Here is a 25,035-nt window from a genome sequence, read left to right as displayed (position 1 = left end):
CCATTGCTAGAGAGAACGTAAAGGGCTGGACATGATCTTTGGTCTGAAGTGGTATTAGGATTCATTCATCTGCTCTCCTGGTTGCCCACATACAGACATAGCCCTTGAAGCATTCCTTAAATACATCACATGAAACATTATAGTGTCTCGGCACATCCCTGTATAAAAAAATCAATCAGTAGCTTTTAAAAGACATTTACATCTTCCTAGAAGTTAGGGTGGTGAGATTGTCAAAAACCAAGCAATGATAGTCATATATAGCATTTTACTGCTACTACTAATAAATTAACCATAGCAAATTTAAATATTTTATGTGTAATTAATGTTGGCAAAATAAAAAGTATGTGGGTGTGGGTTTTTTAAGGCAAATGCAGTACTTTAGGTATGTCCCTTTAAACAGAACTTTAGAGTCTGTGAGGTTATTTTTAGCCAACCCTTACTTTTCATCAGTCACTTACTCAGTTTCAGGCTGCTGTTTAGCATGGTGTCTCCCTCCCTCATTTTGGATTATGTTCTTTTCTCCTCAAAGTTTTAAAACTTATCAGTTCCCTCACATTTCTTGCATTTGAAAATAAGGCTAAAAAAAAAATGCATGGAAGCCATACTATCTACTCTGCTGCAGAGGTTGGTCATTTCTGAGTGTTGTGTGAATCTGCTGACTCCCTTTGGCAAGAATCAGCTTTACCTTTGAGCCTCTCACTGTGCAGGCTGTTAGCATCTGTGTCACTTCCTTTTAAAGTCTGTCCCTGAAGTTACTGGCTTTCCTCAATTTAAATTAATGCACTACACTTCAACTGCAGAGAACTCATACTGTACATTTTATCTCCCTAGGCATTATTTGGCATTATAAAAGAAAATATATTTTATACTGCAAGAACAAAGGACTAAAAAACTGACAGCATTCTGTAATGGGAAGGTAATAGAGTTAAATGAAATGTGGTAGAGAAATGGTGACAGTAAAAAATGAAAGTAAACATGAATAGTTTCTAAACCCCCCAAAAATAGCAAATTTCTTTCTAAGACTGCATTTCATGTTTTCACAGTAATATTCTTCTAACAGATGGTTCCCTGAGCCATAAGTGTCTTTCTCTGAAAGACAATTTGAGACACACAGAACAACACAGCACTGTGTAGAGGACGTCATCGAAGTTTGGTCCCCTTTGGAAACATCCAACTTTGTGTCATGTTACTGATTATTATGGAGTACAGATGTACTATTGCAAACATTTGCACTTTTTACTGAAAATCCTGTAGCATTTATTGTTTAAACTATAAAAAGCTCTTTCTTGGAATAAAGTGACTACACGACAATCTCAGTTTTATATAGAAGTGCAGACATTCACACTTGTGTATAATGCTAAATGTTCAAATACAACAAAAAATTAATAACAACACATTTCTAGGGCCTAAAATTTTCCTATACTAGCATTAAGTTCTAAGATCAGTTGTTCCTCAAGACTGTATGGAGCTACTTTGCAACAATAATCAAAGAATAGGTAAGGCTACAAATACAGTCTTCCTGGGGTCTTTCAGGCAGAAAAGCCCAACCCTGGAGAACTTCACTAAGAAGTTATATGAAAGTTGTCTTTGGTCAGCTGTGATCCCTGAGTGAGGAAAGGTTTAACACCTCAGAGGACAGTGTCTCTGTTCTGCACTTCTGGAGAGCAAATTTATGCAAGGCAGCAGGTATTATGTCTGGGAATGGACCTCCAGACAGGTCTCAAAGTTCTTTTTGTTTACAGTACTTTCTTCTCAAGCAATTGTCATCTCATCTCAGAGAGACAATCATCCTTTCAAAACAAAGAATTACATAATTTCCCTGACTCACTCGTAAAAACCAAAAGTGGCTTAAGTGGCAGACTCAACTGCAAGAGAAATTAAGTCACAGTTCTCTTTTGAACATTGATTCAAACCATAAGCAGGCAAAAAAAGCCAGACAAAGTTATAAATCAGATTCCGATCCCGTCATGTCGACCATTCTCCTTTAATGGCAAAAGAACTGTGTTTTCCAGCAGAAATCTTCACAGTATGCCTGTGATATGGACAGGGGGTTGTAATATTACAATAATTACAATTTTTTGTTGCTGTTTAAAAAGGTTTTCAAACTCATATGGCTTCATTTGTGATCTTGGACCTCTGAAGGATAATAGGTTGGGAGAGTATCATTGCAGACAGACAACTCCTCAGTTCCAAGCTTCAAGGGAGCCTGCATTGCGTTGGATCCACCCTTCAGTGCTGTGCAGTTTCTCAGTTGCAGTTCTTTGGTGAAGCAGAATTCAATCTGGCCAATTGTCTGTGCTTCTTCACCCTAGAAACATGAGGGATAAGATCAGCTTTATGGGGAGAAGTGCAGAGAAGCTATTCACCTTAATGATGAGTTCTGGTTGAACTCTGTGAATATTGAAGGGTACATAGCAGGACAAGAATTGAAAGAAATAAAATTCTCCAAAAGTGAGAAAAGAAACTCAATTTTATAATAGCTTTTACTGAAAAGAATACAAAAGCAAGCTGTCAAAAGGAGCAGAAATGTAATTTTTGGACTAAAGAACAGGCTAGGAAGAAAAATATTGTCCATGAATAAAGCAGGCAGGCACAGCGGCCTCTCATGTGGCAAAAAGATTACATTAAAATCCCCCTAAATGCTCAGGTCTAACAAAGATTATGTGGAAAAAGACTGGTTTTGAAACAACTAAGCAGGACAAAACATATGTACAAGATAAAACCAACCGTGGTGAGGGTTTTTTTGTTGTTAGTTTGGGGTAGTGTTGTTGGGTGGGTTTGCTTGTTTTGGAGGGTTTTTGTGGGTTTTTTTGTTTTTTTTTTTTTTTTTAAGAAACTCAAGAACAGCAAGGGTGCAATATGTTTCAAACATCAAAGTGCCTCCATCCTGCACTTCAGGCATGGACAAGGCTGAAACTCTGAAAAGGATTATCTTTAAATAACTGGGACGTACTTTTAAATTTCTCTTACCCATTACCTTCAGCTGTTAAGCACAGGAGACCCAAGCTGTAAATTACTTTCACATAATTGGGGCAGTATCCCAACTGTACTAAAAGCAATGGCAGAACTACAGTGAACAGAGCTAGAAACTGGGCTTGGCATTAGCTCTGTATTTCTTTAACATCAATAGGTGGGTGATATTCAACTAATATTCCTTTGTTGCTTCAAGTAACTCACTCTTGTTGGCTTTAGTAATTTGCTATTAAGCTTTAGCAGGGGGAGTGAAAAGTGCTTAGCTACAGCAACACCTCTAGCATGGTGGTTTCAGCATTCACACAAGAGATGTCTAAGTCTTTTAAGACAAAGAGACCTTTAAAACCCAGTGCTCCCACTTTCTGGGAGCAAAGGTAGTAGGTAAAGAATGGACACTTCCTGCAGTAACAATATTTCTGCATTAAGACTGTGGTAACAATAACATAAATTGAACTCAGTGGTGCCAGTATGTAAGCAATGTTTTTATAAACTCAACTCCAAGAATCAAGCAATATCTAAACTGCAAAGAGATGCATACACAAGGAACACCTAGACCTAAATTTCACCATACTGAAGATTTTTTGTACTCTATTTTTGCCTTTTTCCTTTTAATAAAAATGCTTTAAAATTTTTTTTTGTTTTTTTTTTTTCCATTTTGGAAAGTTTAGGGAGTGTTTGTTTGTTTGGGTTTTTTACCTCTTCTGGAGGAAGGCATTGGATCTTGGGCATTACACCATAAAACCTTGTAAGAGCTTCCTTTATGGCAGTCATCTGAAAAATTAAAAAGCTTATAGAGACTAATGTCACAAGCACATCTTCCAACAGCTCCCACACCTGCTAAGCTCACACAAACTTTTAGAAAAAGCACAACCTTAAAAAACAATCCAATTTTAGAAAGATCACTTGTTCTATAGAAATTAGTTGACTCCTGCTGAAAAAAGTGCATGCACGTGATTTTGTTTTGTAAAAGATCATCTCTTACCTTGTAATACGAACTGCTTGGCTTTATCCCAGCTTTCAAGAGACAACTGAAACAAAGATAAAACATTTTTCCATGTTTCCTGCAAACATACCTTCATAATCATTAGGTAAATCAGATAATCTCAAGGAGAATTTGGCATTACAGTGATGGGGAACAAGGGCAACTTGTCTTCCATTCTTTGCCAGGCCTAGGAAATGTTCCCCTTTTCTAAAGGGCCATTTCCCATCTAACTCAGTAGGGTCAGGAAGAACCCTCTCACCCGCCTGAATCTGAGGAGCTGGGATAGCTGAGCCTTCAGGTATCACTAGGGGAAAGGGACTTGCACAGTGCTCCATTCAGTGCCAGGTAGGGCATGCAGTTTAATTGCCTCCTTTCCCTTGCCTTGAAACAACTCTGTGTTCCTGCCACCAGGAGGAGACAGAGGCAGACTCGTGAGGCTGCTCTGGGCGCTCTCATAATTGAACACTGGGTGGGCTTGCTGGGGTGGGAGGCACAGAGCACGCTGGGAGAAGGATACAGTGGGTGAATCTGGATCAACATTATTGTCAGGGCAGAAATGATTCCTAATAAATATGTCTTTGAAAAGAAAAGTTGTTCACATAAGAGAAACGAGGTAACACTCAAGAACCTCTAGCCTGGATACACCTTCCTTTGGATTCAGTCCTGAGAGGAGTCCACATTTCCAAGCTGACAAGAGTCAGGACCCAACATGTGGTGAGTCTCTGTGTCCCAGCTTCTTCTCTAAGGAGTGGCTATGGCCAGTATCTTGCAGAATTTAATTCATAAGTGCTGATAATGCTCAATCCTTCCAAGGTCAGGTTCAGCACAGGGAAGACTTTAGTCAACAGATGAAAGGAGAAGCTGCTTTACATAGTCATTTTACACTGGATATAAGGAGGTCAATAAAATAGACAGTGTTCTGTTAATTCTTACAGAACTCTGCATGATGTCCTCTTTTTAATAATTTGCTTTTAGGAAACAATTTTTTAAATCATTAACATTAAATTTTCTCATTTAAGTATAAATGAAATACAGTGAGAACACTGACAGTCTTCATTCTTTTCAGTAAAGATAACATTAATTATATTAATTTTTACAATGGATAATAAACTCTGAGCAATTAATTTCAACATGCTTCAGTCTCTATTCTTTTGCAATGTTGCACATGCTGATGCAGAGTCAAATAAACGGTCACTGTACCATCTGTACATGTTTTAGTCACACCATCACAGCTACTTAGGCAATTGGCTTATCAGACATTATTAATTTTAACACTACATATGACATGCTCTTAAGCACCATGTCTACAGAAATCTGCTTTTAAAACACACCTACAAAAATGGAGGCAGGAGGGAAGAAAGACATTTCCTTTGTGCATATGCAAACTAAATGAGACTTTGATTAGGAGATTTCTTGGACAAGATACTGACAGAACATAAACAGGATTTTTCCCTTTTGTTGGGTTGTTTTGTTGGGCTTTTTTTTAAGGTATGTTTTTAGATACAAAACAATTTCCTCTCTCAGATACTGTCTACTAATACAGATAGACAATCCATGACCAAAAAATTTAAGTCAAACATTCTCTCATCCACACCAAGCACTGATTGGGAAAGGACTCTTTCTGGCATTCACCTGCAGTCAGAATGCATACCTACAGTGCTTGGACAAGCCACAACATTCCCTATCAAGATTTTGAATCCGGAATGGCCAGTACTTTGGAACCATGAGGAGGAATCAGTCCCTAGGACAAAGGGAGTGTCATATCGGGGTTGTTGGAAAGGACAGCAGAGGGCTGCTTGCAGCAGCTGAACACTGCCCTTCAGAACATCCTGTCTTGCTGTCACCTCTCAGCCTTTTCCCAGGATGTTCTGCACAATTTTGCCTGCAGCTTTTCTCTGAGCAGAGCACTGTCTTAAAAACAAGTGTTTGGGCCTCAGTATGACTCAGAAGTGTGGGCAGCTTCGTCACTTAATTTAGAATTTTACAGGTACCTCAGCTTTTGGTAGAGAGATATAGCCAACACAGCTTCTCAAAAATCTACTGGCTCACACTGTCTACAATGATGCTGTGAAGACAGTGTTGGTTTACCAGACTCTGATATGACCAGAGACATGCTTCTCAGAGTACACAACCCTTCTTCTGAATGTCAATATTAAAAATAATTTACAGTAATCTTCCTTCTGCCATCAGATTTAGACTTTCATTTTAGGCTAGACTTGAAACTTTTAGAAACTGTTTGAGATCAACATGCTGGTAGAGTTCTAAGGCTTTACCAAAGTATTTTTTCTGAGAATTGAGGACCTCAAGTGTGGCTGCACAAGTGCCATGTTTGTCCCACTCATGTTTCCTATAAGATAAAAGCAAAACTTAAATTTTAGAAAATATTATTTGCATATATATATGCTGTGCAAGCTATTCATTATATTTAAATCAAGTATCTGAAAGGCTACACATGTGAAGTAGACACTGCACACATATAAAAAGCAAAACCAAGAAAGATCACTCCCACCATTTCAATTATAGCAACATCCAAATATTTATGAAGTAAATATGTATCATGCTCTTATGATACAGCGATCTCCCAGTGTATGGCAAAGAGATATTTGGAGGTCAGAATGGCAAGAATTTGCCTAGAAAACAAATATCTCTAAATGTTTTATGTTTCAGTCGAGACTGAGGTCACTTCGTTTGTTCACACTGCAGAAGGGAAGACTGAAGGGAGACCTCATCACAGTCTACAACTTTCTCTTAAGAGGAAGAGGAGGGTCAGACTCTGATCTCTTCTCTCTGGTGACCAATGACAGGACCTGAGGAAATGGCCTGAAGTGGTGTCAGTGGAAGTTTAGGTTGGATATGAGAAAAAGGTTCTTTGCTGAAACAGTCTCCCCAGGGAAGTGGTCACAGCACCAAGCCTGACATAGCTCAAGAAGCGTTTGAATGATGGTGTGACTCTTAGGGATGGTCCTATGCAGAGCTAAGGGTTGGACTTGATGACCTTTGTGGGTCCCTTCCAATGTGACATATTCTGTGATTCTGTGAGTCTTTTATGTCAAATGTACTTTCAAAGCACTAAAAATTTTTCAGAACTCAAAGGATTAAGCCTTACTCTGGGTGGAACAGAGAAACTGCACAAGCTGCTAAGAACAAGACTTTAGCATTAACTTTTACTTTGGCCTGTGGCAGTATTTTCATAGGCCTGCTCTCAAGTCTTGCTCCTAGTCCATCATCAGTTCCTCTAATAGCAAGAAACACAGTGCAAAAGAAAGAACTTCTTACAATTTTATGGCAAACAAATTCAAATAGGACAAAAAATGGGTAAAAGCTAATCATATATTTTTATCAATTCTAAAGTCTACTGAAAGACTAAACAGCATGATCTTTAATAAGACTGCCTATGGATTTCAGGTGGGAGTCTTTTTTTTTTCAATTCTTTCTTTTCAAATTTCAAATCACTCTTCACAGTGCTACTTTATCTTGCAGCACAGCCATGTAAAAAAAGCATAGAAATAATTATGCAGATGCTGCTAATTCTGACCATTCAGCACAGGCATATCAAATTCCATCCTCACTTCTTCCTTGTAAATGCAAATTGAAGCAGTTAGGAAATGAAGGAGCTGCAGGTACCAGGGAATAACATAAAATAGTTTGTTTAGAAATCAGAAGAATTAATGTCTCAATGTTACTCACTGAGACGCACCTAGACCACAGTAAGACAAGCTAATTCTACTTGAGCCTCAGCTCATGGCTGGGTGGCATGTGGACACAGAACACAGCTACCAGTGTTCACAAAGGCCACTATCCTTCCACAACGCTTGTGCCTGTGAGATAGGCAGTCATACAGAGTACATATGCCTACTGTCAGTAACTTCATGGAACATTTTTCCTCCCTGTAGGACACAGGTGCTATGGCAGGTACACAGCAGTGGGGCTTACAGCACTAGAATGGGTTCCACTATGTTACCATATTTTCTCTATGGTGCTGCTAAGAATAAATGTTACACTTGCATACCTCGGAGATAAAGTCCTACAAATTAAGTCTCAGAGAGCTGCAGAAGTACAAAGGAATGAAACTGGTACAACTCAGCTGTGTGGAAAAGAAGACAAACTTCAAAGAGATTTTGTTTCCTGTTTTGTACAACAAGGACAGAGCTCCACAAAGAACAAAGTCATGCAGATGTGACAAAGTCAGGAGCATATCAGGTGGGTCCAAGGATTAGAGAAACCATCCAGCTTGAAGACTGGCTCATTATTAGGGTAGAAACAAAGAAGATGTGTAAAACACAGCTACAAGTGCTGCCCACAAAATCTAAAAGACTGGGGACACCCAGCTGTCCTACAGGTTAAACACAGATTCCTTCTTCTATACCATATGTATAAATATAAACCATCCTGAAAGGAATTCTCTTGCTCTAGAAATTTTTATTTGGTCCAAAAAATATTAACTACCATATAAGGGATGGTTTCAGTTAATTACTTTTGAGATACAAAGCACATATTAGTCTTTGTCCTATATTAAGGCATTTTATCCTGTCCAATTCAAACTCTTGGATGACAATTTTCACAGTTTGTAAGTTAAGGTGAACAGAGATGTGCCATTACCCTTATAGAAGTACCCACAGCCATCCTCAAATCACCATGAAGATTCCTTACCTCCCCTTTTAAGCCATGGCTGCAGTCAGAGGCAAAGTCAGGAAGAAACATATTACACAATTACAGCAGTCATGGGAAAACCCTGATATGATATGCTAAGATATTCAATACCCTTTTTGCTTGTCACTGCTCATGGCCTTTACCCAATTAAGATGACTTTAGTTTACAATAATGAAAATCATGAATAGTCAGTTTTACTTTCAGATTCTCATTCCTACTGTAGCAGGTATCATAGAATCATAGAATCAGCTGGGTTGGAAGGGACCTCCAAGATCATCAAGTCCAACCCTTGATCCACTACCACCGTGGTTACTAGACCATGGCACTAAGTGCCACATCCAGTCTTGTCTTAAAAACCTCCAGGGACGGAGAATCCACCACTTCCCTGGGCAGCCCATTCCAATGCCCGATTACCCTGTCTGTAAAGAAATTCTTCCTAATATCTAACCTAAACCTCCCCTGGCATAGCTTAAGACCATGCCCTCTTGTCTTACTGATAGTTGGCTGGGAGAAGAGACCAACCCCCACCTGGCTACAATCTCCTTTCAGGTAGTTGTAGAGAGTGATGAGGTCTCAGCCCTGAGCCTCCTCTTCTCCAGGCTGAACAACCCCAGTTCCCTCAGCCTCTCCTCACAGGACTTGTGTTCCGAGTTCCTTCACCAGCCTCGTTGCTCTTCTCTGGACCTGCTCCAGCACCTCAATATCCTTCCTGAACTGAGGGGCCCAGAACTGGACACAGTACTCGAGGTGTGGCTCACCAGTGCTGACTACAGTATATACTACAGTTTACACTACAAAGTTGTTTTAGTTCTTTTTTTTTTTAATTTCTAAGTAAATATAGTATTTTAACTGAAGAGAGATGTACAATGGGCCCTTACTGGTTTTCAGTTGTCTTAAAAGCTTGCATTTAGAAAATCTGCAGTTACAGCTTCCAATTACAGTGCACTTCTGATAGGGAGAGAATTACTCTGTCAATCAAAATATTAGTTACAGTGTTAGAACCCGACTTCTCTATTTCTAATTCTACTTCCAGGTATTGAAATAAGTGTTATTTGCTAGCCTTGAACTGAAAGAGAAAAAGTTTTGACTGCGCCTGTTCACAGCAGCTGCCTACCAATGTTCATCATGGCTGGGCTTCGCGAATGAAGATTCAGGAAGGCTCTGTCCACATTTGTTACAAGCATGCTGGTGTCTAATGAGGCCAATACGAGATAGACATGTCCGACTGCAAAAGGCTCAACATAACTGGTCTACTCTGGCCTCAAATCGGGAGGCCTGGAGACACGTCATCTATAATGCTGCTTTTCCCTTTGAGAACGCAGGCAGGATCACTCTCGAGGACAAAAGACAACACAGAAAGAATCGTGTCTTGCAGAATATACCACCTAAGGAGTCCTTCTGCTGTGCCTACCAATGTACTTTGATAATAAAATAAGGACTGGTATGCACACGGTTTTATGAACAGGTAGGTGGTCCGGGCACAGGAGGTGCTAGATTTACAACACATTTTTCTTATTCTAATTCCAGGAACAGTTTAAAGTGGCATAAATCTGTGCTACCACCCAGGAGTCATTCTCTCCCCAGCACAGTGTAAGAAGAGAGGACTGGAGGGAGGAAAAAGTGAGACCACCACTTTTGACAGCTGCAACTTTAGGTTGCCATAAGACACTTCTAGGACTAGTTTAAGACTCTGAGGACAAGTGTCTTCTGTAGAGCAAAGACAACACTAGAAGAACTGCATGTTCCCTTCAAAGCTTTTCCCTAGTGACACAGGGAAAAAGCAGTCATCCAATTAAACGGAAAACTTACAGGCACTTCTGGTTGAGATGGCTTTAAATGCTATGGCCTCTAGCTATTTGCTCTGCTTCTTATCTGATGTTACCACTTTCACTGTAGATCTGGAAAAACAAATTGCACATCTATACCTTGGCTGGTGCAGCTCATGGCTCAGCAAATTCACTTGCATGGCTGATGATTTTAGTTTAAAACAGTGCGCTCGAACCAAAGCCTGTGCGAACTAAAATACACCAATACTACTCTCTGGTCCAAGTGCCTGATTATTCAGAAGCCAAGAGAAAAACAGCAGAAAAGGAAAAGAGTACTGTTGTCAAAGGAGATCAAAATCTCCTTCTCCCTTCCCATGAGTCAAGCAGGGTTATCTCTAAATAAATCCCGAGCTCTGATTTTAGGCTGCTAGGAAAGTAAGTAAAAAGAGAGAATTCTGTAGGGATGTGGCTAGGATGATACAGTGCATTCTATTTTTCTATTTCCTCCTCTGTGAGGAAGCCTAAGAGGAAACCTCTCTCAAGGCTAGCAACACAGTGAATCTAGCTAGGAAAAGAGACCTGGAAGCTCTTCCTGCAGCTAGCTGTGACATCCCAGAGTGCTACTGCTATTCAGATTTATTGTGTTGACAGCACCTGTTTCTCTTCCCTGGGGACAAAGGGAGGAAACATTTCCTCACTAAGTTTCATTTCTCCAAAACCTCTGCCAGAGCCCTCTCTTCAACAGCTGCATTTTACAAGAGAAAAGATTTACATACTAAATGAGACTGACAAGACACACTGCCTCCTGGACACTGTTTCTCACACACATCTCACCTGAAGAACTACTCAAATGGATTTTTTATAAAATAATATCCAAAATGTTTTTTAGGTTTGTTTTTTTATACTCACCAGAACTGGGTGCGATTCAGAGACGAATGAAGCACATCGGGCCAATACTGTCTCATGTCTGACATAAGATCCTAAAAAAAATCAGAATTAATAAATGCACCTACAGTGTTGAACAGCTATGTCTTACACAAGCTACATACATTAATACATTTTCTATAACTGAAGCCTCATCTTTTGACATCCCCAACTGAAACATTTAGTGCAGAAAAAGGTCCTTTTCCCCAGTATTCTGAAAATGCTGTTGGGGGAAACAACAGATTGATACACCTACCTAAATATCTGAATGCACTTATACTGACACGCTGCCTCAAAGTAGAGATTTTCCTTCAACTGTCCCTGCAGAAGTTGTTCAAACATGCAGCTTTTCACATTTGTGAGCTCAAATCTCTTATCCCTGTTTACAACATGTGAGTGAAATATGGATTTTTTTAATCAGAAAAAGAACCTAAAAGGACTAATGCCCTAGGAGAAAACACACAGAACACTGTACTCTTAACTCTTTTATTTTCTGAGTTCTGGCTGCGCCGTAGAAAATGTAAAGAGAGATCATCAACTGACTGTAACCTCTTTCACAGGTACTTTTTGCCACTGCAGATCCACCGTGTATGTGGATAAGAGGATATGGCTGAATGAGTCAAACCACATGTCCACAAAATCCAAGTAGGCACAGCTGCTAATGATCACAAGCACTGCAACTTCAAGTTGTACCAGAAGCACCTAATGAATTTCTGGAGTCCTTAAAAAAAAACATACCTCTCAGCAAACATTAAAAGTGAAATGTTATAAGCTACAGATTTTGCATGTAGGATGTGCAAAAGTAATTGCAGTCAGCTCTGCTTGGTATGTCTTTTTGTTTTAAATACATACCTTAATCTCAGTGACATTGAAATGCCATGTCCTATTACAGTCTTCACCTTTGTCAGGCCTGGGGAAGCAAAAAATAAAAAAGTGGAAAAAGATGTCTCCTTACTCACTAAATGTAACTAATAGCATTCTATTTTGTATCATTGGCGGGAATTTTAAATATGCAGGATTACAGCTGGAGAATTTACTTAAAAATGCAAGTAACCCATCAGAATCTATATTCAGGATGTTAATTACGACCAAAAGATTTCTCATGACAAAGTTCTTTCTTTGGCCTTCCAGTCCCTCTCATTCAGTGTAAAAGTCAAATTGGTGTGTCAATGATATGGAGGGACCTTGCACATGATGTCACTGGTGGCACTAACAGCACTGACCTCCTCAACTGCTGCACCAACTGATGCTTCTGCAGTATCACCAAGACTCCCACAGGTAATCTAGTCATAAATGCTGTTCACTTTTCCAGGAGGCATAGCTTAACAAACTTCTGTACTGATTTTTTATGTGTATTTGTCAGGAAAACTTTTGAATTGCTGCCATTGGCACCAATTCCAGTGAGTTGATTCCTTTAAAACAAATTGGTTTTTCCTATACTTTTGCAATACTTGTACTGAGTTAAGACAATTAAAGCCACAAGCAGTCATGAGATATTAACAAATTCTGTGTACTCAGAAAAAAAAAAAGGGTAAACTATACTTCCCTTTCTGGTTGAGAATACTACCAATCTTATAAGGAGATGTATAAATAAAATACTCATGTGGCAAGAGGATTTCAGAAGCTCAGCAAGTCATGAGATACAGAAGTGTATTTCAGTTTTATGTCAAACCACAGGGTTTTGATTTTGTTTTAAGGAATCATAAGAACAGACAGATTAAGACAAAAACAAACAAACAAAACCAAACCAAAACCCCAAGCCACCAAACATCCTGGTACAAGATTTGATTTTTCTTTTCCCAGCTGAAATAAAAACATCCTATGATCATACCACAGTCCATGGATTGTCCAGTACTTTGGAGGGTCTTGACAATCATTAGCAGTCATCTGTAGAAAACAAAAATACAGAATATTTGTTGTATGTGTCCACTGGTTTAGAGGGAAAAAACAAAACCTCATTCACTGATGGTCCAAGGTTCTAGTGAGACATGAGAACTCTTACTATTTAACTTTTACATACAAGAAACTGGTGCACCCCAGTTACTTGAAGCTGTCATAGATTATGCCACTTAGCAGAGACAAACTGGCATGAAAATTTTGAAGCAGATCAAATGAATACCAGGAGATATCCTGAACACACACTTCAGGATAGAAGGACAAAGGACAGTTCTGAGGTAATAGAGAATAGCCTGATCCATGCTAAATTAATGGAGCTTTATCTGCATTTATCATATTCCAGGTGGCAGCTCCCTGTATTTTTCTTATCACCAGATCTTTTCAAGAAGTGCAGAGCCATTAAAATAAAAACTACCAAAATAAAATACATTAGACAAGCACAGAACCTTCTTTAAGCATTCAGGATTATTTTTATTTTTATATTAAGAGAAAAAATACAACAAAGAGATTAAATAGGTTGTTTATTCCTAGTAAAATGGCTAGAATTTATTTTTTAAATATTTTGACTTCAGGGACAAGAGAATAGAGAGAAGAGGAAAGACTATATTCATTCCTACAAAAACAAACAAACAAAAAGCCCCTAATCAAAACTGTTGATAATATATGAGAAATAGCCTACACATTAACTATTGTTTAGAGCAGAGACATATTCCTGAACAAAACAAAACAAAAAAATTGAACTTCAAACATCATAAAATACCATTACTGTATTTTCCCTGATTATTCTGCTTAGTAATTATGGCTCTTTTTGGTAAACATTTTCTGCCATTAACTAACAACCTCCTCAGAGTTTCTTTCCCCATAATAATAGGTTTCCTTTTTGGCTCTGCATCCTGTCTTAATTATGCCACAATGCCTTTTATGAGATGCCAGAGAAAGAGCAGAGTGCAGTGAAGAGCAAAGACAGGCCTGTAATCTCACTAATTGCCTTCCACATGCCAGAGGCCAGTGGCAGCAAATATGCAAGCTCTGCAAGACTGTCTTGTTCTGCGTCCATTTCTTTCCTCTCCTCTCTTGCCACCAACAACAGAAGCAATTAAACCCAGCAACAGCTTTTTTTCCTGAAAGAAGTATTTTGAACAAACACATATTGCAAACTCCTAAACAATATTGCTCCTGTCATGACACAAGCTTTGTGGAGCTGAAAGAGTTTGGCTATCTAGCCCAAAATACAGCACATTAATAGCCAGTGGCCTGCTCAGCTGAGGATGGCAACAAGAACAGTTCAATTGTACTCCTTATCCAATCTTTAACTGCCTTTCTCAGGTCTTTCATGCTAATGGAAAACTCAGAGTATTTTAATTCTGGAATTAGTTCTCCCCTATTCAGGCACTCATTAGCAGTTTCTCCAACACATTTCATCAGGCTCTTGGTGTTACCCTATGTGTTGGCAGAACTGAGCGGTCAATGCAACCTAAAACACATCAGTTCATGCCTCACACGCTTTGGCCAGCTTCATTCATCCTTCTTGATAATTCTAGCCTTAGTATTTTTCCAATGTTAATTTTAAATCAATATCATAAATCAAGCAAATGCTAGTCTGAAAAGCTAGCTACCACTGCCTGCTTCTGCAAAAACACTTCTTGACAGCCTTCCTGTTTATCATGGACTGATTGCTGGAGGATTAATTCAAACTCAGGCAACCGCTGACTTGAAACAAGGGCACAAATATGTATTTTCACAGAAATATTGGACCCCAGAAAGCCTTATATATCTAGATTAATTTGAAAAAGGAACATTGTTTTCTCCTGTTTTAAAATAGTATGATAATCAAAAAAATGCAAATTAACTATACATGATCTATAAAACTGAGAAAAGTGCCAGTAAAACTTTAAAGCACCCACCATGCCGAGAGGGAATATTGCAGCAGAGAGCTTAGCCTATTTGTAACAGCAAGACATTGCACAAACAGCATGTGCCAGAAGCGTGGAAGCTTTTTTCACCTCTGAAATGCCAAAAAAGTGAAGACCCATCAAACTGTCACAGAAGTGTTACCTGTTGAGCTGCCCCAGTTACAAGTCCCTTGGTACAGAACCTTGTACAGACAACAGAGTAGTGCTACTGGATCACGTGGATACACCAAGTTTAAATAAAAAGTAAGCTTCTGGGAAGTGAAATATTTAATCCTGCTCTCCCTTCCAACCACCCTTCTTAACTAAGCCATCTGTTTAATGAAGATAAATTTTAAGTGTTGTTTTGTAATGATACATCACAACTGCTATGAAAAATCCTTGCTTTTGAAACTGTGGAGAGAGCTTACCTCTTCAATTTCTCTCCCCCAAAGAGTGTGTAATTATTCCCCTTCCCCCTTCTCCCCACCCCCATGGGTAAAATAAACCAACGAATGAACCTAAGGTTGCTGAAAAAATTTAGGAGGAGGGAAATAAAACAAATTTACTTCTTGTTGAACACATTTCTAGCGCAAGCTGATAAGTTAAAACCTTTCATGTGTTTATCCTCTCAAGTACATACTATGTAGGAAAGAGTCTATAATCAGATTCCTTTATACAGGAAGCATAAACTAATAAGTTATGACAGTAAAAATATTTACTCCATGAAACAAAACAGTTATCATATATAAATACACCAAATATGCAGAAGGATCTACATTCCTAAAAAAAAAAAAAAAAAAGGCCCACAGCTGGATTTAGGAACTGCTTTTATGTAACAAAAAAAGCTGTTATGGGACTACAATTGAGATTCTGTTTCTTCATAAGACTCAGTGATGTAAAACTGGGAAAAAACCTCACAATTATTTTAATTTCACTTTTTCTTCACTTCTTTGAATGGTTCTGTTTACCTCTTACTACAGAAGATCATAAGGAATCAACCAAGTGGAAGAATGCCTACACTTTCTGATGCTCAATATCTTTAATTATTCATTATAAATTCACCGGAAGGTTATAAACGTTATTTGTCAATTTACCAATAGCACCACGCAAGAATTAAGAGGAGTAGCCAGCATAAATATATAGTGGGAAAACTGGTTGGTAGAGGTTTGATTCGTTGGTTGGTTTGTGTCTTAATTTGATTTTTTTTTTTAATTGTTCGCATCTCATTCATGTAAGCAAGGGTTTGCACTGCTACTGACTGAGCACCCACTTGTGCCAGGCACTATAAACTCTTGAACACATCTCTGCTTGAAGTCAGTAAAAATGATGTTTAATCAATGGAAAATAAGACACATATTGCATCAAATCAGTCCTTATTTCCCCTCAAAAACAGGCAAGCAAAAAATAAAAAGAACACTGGCCTTGGTCCTTGGCCTCAATCAGTCATGCACATCTGAGTTTTGTTGCTGATACTTGCCCTCCACATTTAAGTAATGTAAAGTACATCTACTTTTCCTTAGATATTTGGCAGCTTGTGACTTTTGCTGCTACTGCTTTCATATGTATTTCCAGAAATAGGAATGAGAAATAAAAAAGTACAAAAAGTACCACAAAAAATAAGACTAATATAGTAATAAGCTGAAGACACCTTTTTGGCTCCAGAGACATTTGTCTGAAACTGAAGCACCTCCATTATCCACAAAGTTCATTATCGTTGTGTCATTTACTGTGATCAGTAAATCTGATCATGTCTTTCATTTAGAAGTATTGCATATTTTTAACTTCACTGTGTGAGAAGAGGCCTCTGAGTATTTCCAGCACAGGAAAAGTGTTCTACTTATCAGATAGTAATAGGCATTTAACAGCAGAAGGGACACAAGTAGTAGACCTCTTAGCAGTCCTTTTGACAGACATATTTTGGAGGGTTGAGTTCATTTTTGCTTCCCACCCCTCAAATACAGAAAAACTCAGAGACACCTGCCACAACAGCTTTATAGCTCTCTTTTTCCTGACCGAATCAATATTTGATGACATAATTGACATACTGGAGCCTGCACTACAAAGGTAAAAAACTTATTGTGCAGCAGACAGTTCATGTACTGGTCTGTTGTCTTCAGTCAAACAAGGCAGGCAAGTCTTCTTATGGTCTGGTGAAAATCTGGGATTAACTTTACGACTAACAAATTATTTAACAAGCTTAGCGTGCAGTATGTCCTACACTCACTACTGTATCTGTAAAGCACCACAACCTTGTCCTGTTTAGAGTTGCTCTGGAGGGCAGGGGAAGTAGCATGAGTTGCATCAAGATCAGCCAAAGCCTTTATAAAGATATAAGGGCAAAACCAAGATTAAAGGCTTAATGGGCTTTATTAATTCTATTTTCACACATTTATTGTCCAAGGCTACCTTTGTTAGGATAAAAGAGAATAAACTACAAAAAATCTCACCTTACATACAGTCACTGGCCAATGATGAGCAAGATAAAGCTTTTTCCAGGTATGAGGGTGGTTGTCACTGGAGAAAGACAAATTTATTCTTCCTCAAGCATTTTAAAAAGAACTTCAAACTAACAAAGCACAGAGAAACATTATAACTAGAAACCTGCTAATACCCCCCCATTGTTAAACAAATTATCCTTCTGGCACTCTATGTCCATATGTTTTCCATTTCCTAAATATAGAAGAAATACATTGTTCTGTTTTATATTTAGGAGAGCACTTACTGGCACACTTTTACAACAATAATTAATACTTTCTAAAAAAGGTGTCTTTTTTAAGGATATTAAGAATCTTCTAGTTCTTCTTGATAAGCATATTATCTGGGGAAAAAAAAGTGTACAGCCTTCTTGGAACTGTAACTACTCTTATAGAAAAGAAAGATTACAACCAACCACAAATAATGCAGTTGACACTACAGGAGATGCAACTGGGTCTTGCATCTCCCAACTTTTAGATTAAAAAACCCCCCAAAAAAACAGAATAAAAGGCAAAGTACAAACCATAAATCTCAAAAATGTTGACTTTCTCAGTTTATAGATACTTAATTCACACAGTACCTTTTTTAAATGCTTACTAAAAATTAAGTAATTTTTCAACATTTAACAAATGATCAAACTATGACAAAGTCTTAAGGTTAGGTTGCCTGAGGAAGAACCAAAGGATTACTGTGTATTTTACAAGAGCATATCTGTTTCAAAACCTCTTAGAATAAGAGATCTATAACTCACAGAGGCACCAGTACTATCTTATTCCTATGCAGAGGTAAAAAAAAACCCCTTCAAAAATTAGTTCAAAAAGTGTTGGAAGCCTATATCATGACACTTCTACAGAGGTATTTTCCAACAGTTTGGAGCAGACTTATTCTGGTTAAACTAGAAGTAAATAAAAAGCCTGTTGCATCAGATACTAGAGCAAATAGATTTAGCTATTAAGCAACCACACAAAGTGATTAAACAGCAAATGAGAAAAAATCAACAGAACTGTAAATTGTTCAAACTGACAGCATTATGTACAGAACTGTCAAAATAAATTGTTATTCTCTGGAAGCTAATAGTCACATGTCTGTCATCAGTTCTTGCCAGAGGTTATACTACAAAAAAAAAAAATAAAAAAGGGGGAGGTTACTTCTTAACCTGAAAAAGTAGGGAGCATCCCGTGTTCCATCACTTCTCAATTTTTTTCGTCTGGTTTTTCTACTTTGCAATGGACACATTTTCTCTTAAGCATTCACATGTATTTACATTTTTTAATTTAGGAGAATAGCTCTGACCAGGCAGAGCCACAATGAAAACTATTAACACTTCTCTCTGGGTCTTTACTGTTGCTGTGCAAACTTGAATAGAAGAATTCCTCTATATTGCAGAGCAGTTTGTTTCCTTGCTCAAAAAAAATCCTTCCTTAGGAAAGATCTTTCATCTGTCCTTGAAATAGCAGCTGAACTTCTGCAATGTTACTCATGCCAAAACAAGTTCTCCTAGAACACACATTTTGGCTAAAGATAGGTCAGAAAACTGTACTTACTAAACAAAGCAAGTTTTAGAAACTTAAGCTCAGAACTGGAATCCAAGGAAAGCCATTTTCAATACCTATCCAGCTTCAGAGGTATTTCCCTTTCTTTTGACCCGAGTTATCCAGCGCAGCTCAGGAACGTGCTTCTAGAACTGCTCCTGTCGCCAAGATGCCAAGCCACAGCCTAAGCCCTGGCGATTCAGGGAACAGCAGCACAGTGTCTAAGCTACCAATCAGGGGCATTGCAGCTATTATATGAAGTTCAGCACTGATCTAGGCACCCTTAACCATTCTTTTGCCAAAGCTTTGAAAAGAAGGCAAAAAGTTTATTTCCTCATATAATGCAATAGGAATTTGAGCTTTTACCATAGAAGGCTGTGATTTGGGGTGTGGCCCACTGGTATTAAAACTCAGATTTTGCTAAGTGCAGCAACCACCAAAAGGCTGTGCAGCATTGATCCAGCCCCAGTTGGGATGCCATATGAAAAGGAATTTTAAATTACTGGAACAGAGAAATGAGCAAGGAAGAAAAAAAGATATATAATGAAACAGTTCATGCCATAGGGATGATCACAGTTTTTTTGTTATAGGTTTCAGAATTATTTCCGATTTTTGCCATTACTACACCACAAGTCTAAATGACTTGTTTAAAACAAGATTGCACAAGTTTTAAGTGCAACAAATGTAATTTAAGTTTCCCTCTTTTTTCATGCTGGCACATTAATAAATGTAAAGGTTTTCTTAGGCATGATCCCTGCTCCTCCAGTTAATGCAGACGCCTCATTTTAACAGTCACTTAGCAGAAGAATAACGCACCAAAAATAGCACATAATAAGAAAGTTTACCTCATTAGAAGTTAAACCACTGTGATCTGCACTTAAGAATGAGCTGTCAGACACTTCTTTTTAAAGCATAACTTACCTTTGAGTGAATTTATCTGAAGTACACCAACAACATAGTGCCATAGAAAACCAACCCAGAATCCAACAGTGCAGCTTTGCAGGTTTCATTTTGTTAATCAGATAGCTGTAAAAAGGTGTTAAAAGAAGAAATCTGTTACTTATCCAATGCACTTACAAGTCAAAATGCAGAAAAACACTACTATCTCAGAAACACCAGGCAACAGGGTAACTCTATGCTAGATTTACAACCATGGGTAAAATGAGGATTTCACAGATTCACACAGAATCACAGAATATGCCAAGTTGGAAGGAACCCACAAGGATCATCACGTCCAACTCCTAGCCCTGCACAGGATCACCAAGAGTCACACCATGTGCCTGAGGGTATCTCTTTGAAGGTTGTGCCTGATTCCCCAGCTTGTATGCTAATTTTCATAAACTAATGGCATCAAGGTTGAGATCATAATTTCTTTTTTTTTTCCTTTACTTGCATACAGTGCCAAGAGAGCCACCTTCCAATAAATGGAAATACATAAATCTTTTACACAACTGCATTTTAATTTAAGACTCTACTTGTGGTCAGCTTAAATGCCTGAAGTGATTCATTAAAGAAATTTTGAACTTAATATTGAATATTCATGTTGGATTGAAAAAGGTTGATCTTAGAAACATACAGGAAGCCAAAGATGATGTCCAAATTCTCTCCAAATGCCAGTTGACTACTAAACAAGTATTAAAAAAAATTTCTGCTAAAACTAGATTAGTTTCTGTTCTTATTATAAATCTGCCATAGCCTCTATGAAACCATGCACAATTTGCCTACTAATGGACCTTAAAAATCAGGGGATAAAAAAAATCAACTTAATCTTCACCAGTAGAAGGACTTTCACTTGGCACATGTCAAAAAACCCCAACCGTCTCCTGTATCTGCCAGATATTTCACAGCATTTCCAGTGCTACCTCCTAGAAACAGATGTGCATGTGTATATTTACATGCAGTTATTAAAGCCTCACCAAACCTACTTTCCAACCTTCTCAAAACAAGAACCTTAAAATAAAGCACTACAAGACACTGCATGTAATTTAGGTGGACCCTTCTAAGACCACTCACTACACAAGTCATATTCTTTTTTCTATGAAGGTTTTTTTAATTCATCCATATAATAGTCAAATAAAGCCTGTTTTGACACCAGTGAAGACATTGCTGATTCAGCCATTAAAGCTAACTTAAGAAAACTCCGTGTAATTCGGATGCACAGCTCATTATAAACAAGAGTCCATTTTCTCACCGTTATTGCATGGCTCTGGACCCAGCTTGCAGGCCCCTCACAAGCCCCACCCTGCAGTTCCTCAAAAGTCATGGCTGAGCTGAAATCAGTGAGGCAGCCTCCCAGCTTGCAAAATGTGTGGAGATTTCAAAACTCCGTGAGGGGTTTGGGCAACAAGGAATAACGACTAACCAGCTAAATTTATCAGCAGGTTTTGCTAAATTGTGAAGAAACTAACACTTTTTAAGACGTTCTTCTATTTCATATATTAATGCCTCTCTAATTTGTAATGAATACATTATCTAGGTACTTAGCCTAATAGAAGATATTAGAAGATAAATGTTAGTTGCCAACTTTTAATTTTCTGATCATTTGGAGTGTGCTACTTGTAGAGCAAAGCACTCAATAATGTAGAACTGATCTTTATCAAAAGCTCACCGAAGCAAGACATATATGTTATATTAAAGAAATTCCTATACTCACACAGTGTATAAAAAAAAGTCACAAATAAGTAATTAACTGCTGTGTATCCAATTTCCCCAAGAGTTCTGCATTTTAAGTGATCTCCACTCACATCACTTGAACCGCAGGAATTAATGACGTGAGATTCTCCCTTATAGACCTGTTAAATGATTTCATCTACTATTATTTTTGACCAAAAACCAACCAAGCAAGACTACATTTCTGCATGATAAATTATGTACCCAAGATAAAACACTGAGAGATGTAAGGAGTGTAAGATTCTGTGAGATTCATGTAAGATTCTGCCCTACCTATAAAAAGCAGAAAGTACCACTTAACAGACAGTAATGCCACACATCACCAAAAAAGGCTGCATTGTACATAGGTGTGGAAACACCTTAAGGAAATAATTATGAAAGCAAAACAAACCAGCAAGCATTATACCATTTCTTTTGCAAACTGGTATGAGTTAAGTTGGCAGGCAGGCAGGCAGAAACTTTTTTTCCAGTGACTAAGTTGAAAAAAGTATCAAGCCAACTACCCTCCTTTCTCATAGGACTCTTACACTCGATCAAAAAACGACCTGGAACAAAGGGGGCTTCAAAAAATGCTGCTATCAGAACAGTGGAATGTGCTGATTTATTCTGCATATTGCTCTGCACCCTGCAGCCAGAACATAGGGACTACAGAGACAGTGAGCAAAGCTGAAAGCCCCAATCTCTAACTTTTACCTTTTTCTCCACTGATAAGCAATAAACTCTAACGTTTCAGCTCGGAAGACAATACTGCAGCTACCACAACTATCATGACAAACTGAATGATTTACTCAAGCTGACCTTTTACTGGACTGTGACATTGATGGTGAAAGGTGAAAAGTGCATCAATCTCACCGGAAAAGCACCCAAATGATGCACATTTGAGGAAATACACATCCAAATTAAAACTATCTTAACAGCTAAGCTGTATGAAGCACATCCGTTTTTAATAAAAATTGCTTCTGTTTGCTAAAAATTGCACTAGGTTAGTAATTGCACATATACAAGAAAGAATCAATTTAACAACTCTTACACCAATTCCTCTCTAATAAGAAACTGGGATTTCATATATGAAAGTTTAAAAAAAAGTCGTGATGTTCCAAAAAGACTTCATAATGAAGAAAACTTAAAACTTCAAAATGAAACCTGCACACATATAAAAAATTATTATTTGGAACTAGGCTACCAAATCATGTTCGTTATGGATAAAATTCCAAAGAGTAAGAACAGCTATGGGATGACACTTGGTTCACTATACCTGGAATAGGAATGCACAAAACGTCTGTGTGCCTCTTAGCAAATCGGTCAGGATAAGGTCACTTTCAGCTATGTTAGCATTGTTCCATGCTGTTATCAAAGTTATCTGCCCAGACTTATAGAAGACTAGAGTGAACCAGAGGAAATCTTTCTTTAACACATTCGCCACAGTTTGAATTCTAATATACCATATTGAGGGGACTACTGAAATAGCACATGCTTCTTTGGGACACTAGCGATTTAATAGTCACCTATATTCTACTCCCGTATTTTCTTTTTTTGCTTTTAGCAACTATTTTGACTAATAAACCCCAAATTTACACAAAATTTCCAGCTCTACACTTTAATTCAGCACACAGACCCAGAATAGAGAAGAGACTGCAGAAGAGCACTCAGGCATTAGCAGAGGACTCCCATGGCTATCAGATAGCACAGACGCTGCTAAATGTTGACAACAATGTCCACAATAAGACCTAGGACAGCTAGCCTAGAGTCTAAAGGCCCAAAAATGAACACCCAAGGTTTTGGTGCCTTCCCAAACAAGGCAACGCGCACTGCCTCTGCTACAACGAGTCAGACAAGCCAAGTAACAACACCGTATACCAGAAGCATTAATTTAATTTATAACAATGCTCTTAGCTCCAGCAAGTTTTACTTTCACAGTCGACTCCGAGCTAACCATTCATCCCAAGCACGAGTGATAGCCTCAGTAACTACAAAAAGCACTTTAAAGAAGCAATACTCACGTCCACTGCCACAGCAAGCTTTTTAGCATTACTTCCTCGCTACTTCTCTTGCAAAGTACAATTCAAGGCAGAACTCGAGCCGCAGTGGTTTCAGTGGCTGGCTTCCTGGGGAAGTCCCGAGGGCGGCACCACCTCGCCTCCCTCCCACACTGACACACTGCTCTGCTCGGGGCACTGATACGAGATGGAACTTCCCGACACCATAAGAGCTTGCTGTAGATCATTACAGAGGCGTTTTCCCAAATTGTAAGAAATGCAAATCACCCGAGCACCGGAGGCGGGATGCCCGCAAACGACGGGTGCATGCCAAAGCTAATGCCAAGTGTAAAAAGAACTATTAAGTCTTCCCAGCTCTGAGAAATGCTACCATGCCTTTGGCTGACTTCCGATGTGCTACACAGGGAATTTAAGGCATAGAAAACTAAACCTAACATGATTTGAGCCCGTTCCAGGCCTGCAAGTCCCACCTAACTTCGCGCAAGTAAGAATCTCACTGGCTTCCACAGACACACCTCGGGCGGGCCGAACACAACCTGCTCCTGCCCGGCTGCTGCCACGGCCACGCAGCCCCACGGCGGGCAGGGGACTCTCAAATCCCACCTTCGCTGCCTCGCGTTCAGACCTCACCACACCTCAGCCCCCGCTGCGTGGCCCTGCTCGGAGACCCCCCCCGCCCGCGTTACCTTCCGCCCGCTGCTCCTGCCCTGGGCTGCCCGCCTGAGCCGCCCGGGCCGCTCTCCGCGCCGCGCACAGCCCCGCCCCGAGGCGGGCGGGAGGGCGGAGGGAGCGGCACCGCCCTCCGCCACAGCGGCGGCTCCAGGCGGCCTGAGTGGGGATTGCCCGCTGCTCCAGACCCCCAGCCTGAGCACCCGGGGGGCGGTGGCATTCCCGCGGCATCCTCGTGGTCCATGTGAGGGCGGGCAAGGCAGGAGCGCCGGGGGGCTGCGGAGAGACAGAATCGATGTGCGTGGTTTTGCTGTTTTGGTCGGTTCTTCTTTAGCATATTCTAGGCTTTAATTGTAAGTGGTTTCCTACCGAGAATTTGTGCGGCGCAGGTCTTCGAGAGTGCAACGAGGACTCTACTGACTATTGCAAGCCCAGTAAGGGGAACAGAGAAATGCTGACACGGGCGTCTGTGGCGCACTTCTCCAAAATAGTGAGGGAAGTTTGAAAAGCTAACACTCGTGTTTGAAAACAGTAGCAAGTTTCTAAGGAAGGAGCCCCAAGGGATGAGTCACAAATGTTCCAGGCAGGACTTGGTTTACTGTTTTCTCA

General features: G+C 39.2%; 1 protein-coding gene across 2 annotated transcripts; it reads right to left on the bottom strand.

The window, feature by feature from the left end:
- On the bottom strand, positions 1–24,525 carry RNASET2 (ribonuclease T2). Of its 2 annotated transcripts, none has more exons than XM_017813768.1 (10): positions 24,444–24,525; positions 20,012–20,116; positions 17,531–17,597; positions 13,127–13,182; positions 12,148–12,205; positions 11,281–11,351; positions 6,192–6,302; positions 3,956–4,004; positions 3,670–3,744; positions 1–2,308 (listed from the first exon to the last, which is right to left on the bottom strand). In XM_017813768.1, the coding sequence occupies exons 2-10, from the start codon at positions 20,098–20,100 to the stop codon at positions 2,117–2,119; spliced, it is 768 nt and encodes a 255-aa protein (XP_017669257.1). In that variant the 5' UTR covers positions 20,101–20,116; positions 24,444–24,525; the 3' UTR covers positions 1–2,116. The 2 variants fall into 2 exon arrangements, with proteins under 2 accessions (XP_017669257.1, XP_017669256.1); XM_017813767.1 differs by lacking the exon at positions 24,444–24,525 and adding an exon at positions 23,761–23,853.
- Positions 24,526–25,035: the final 510 nt, after the last annotated feature.

This window comes from Lepidothrix coronata, unplaced genomic scaffold (genome assembly GCF_001604755.1).
Source record: "Lepidothrix coronata isolate B3197 unplaced genomic scaffold, Lepidothrix_coronata-1.0 Scaffold42, whole genome shotgun sequence".
Lineage (NCBI taxonomy): Eukaryota > Metazoa > Chordata > Aves > Passeriformes > Pipridae > Lepidothrix > Lepidothrix coronata.
The sequence above is the reverse complement of the archived record's forward strand: the minus strand, read 5'-3'. Positions and strand labels throughout refer to the sequence as shown.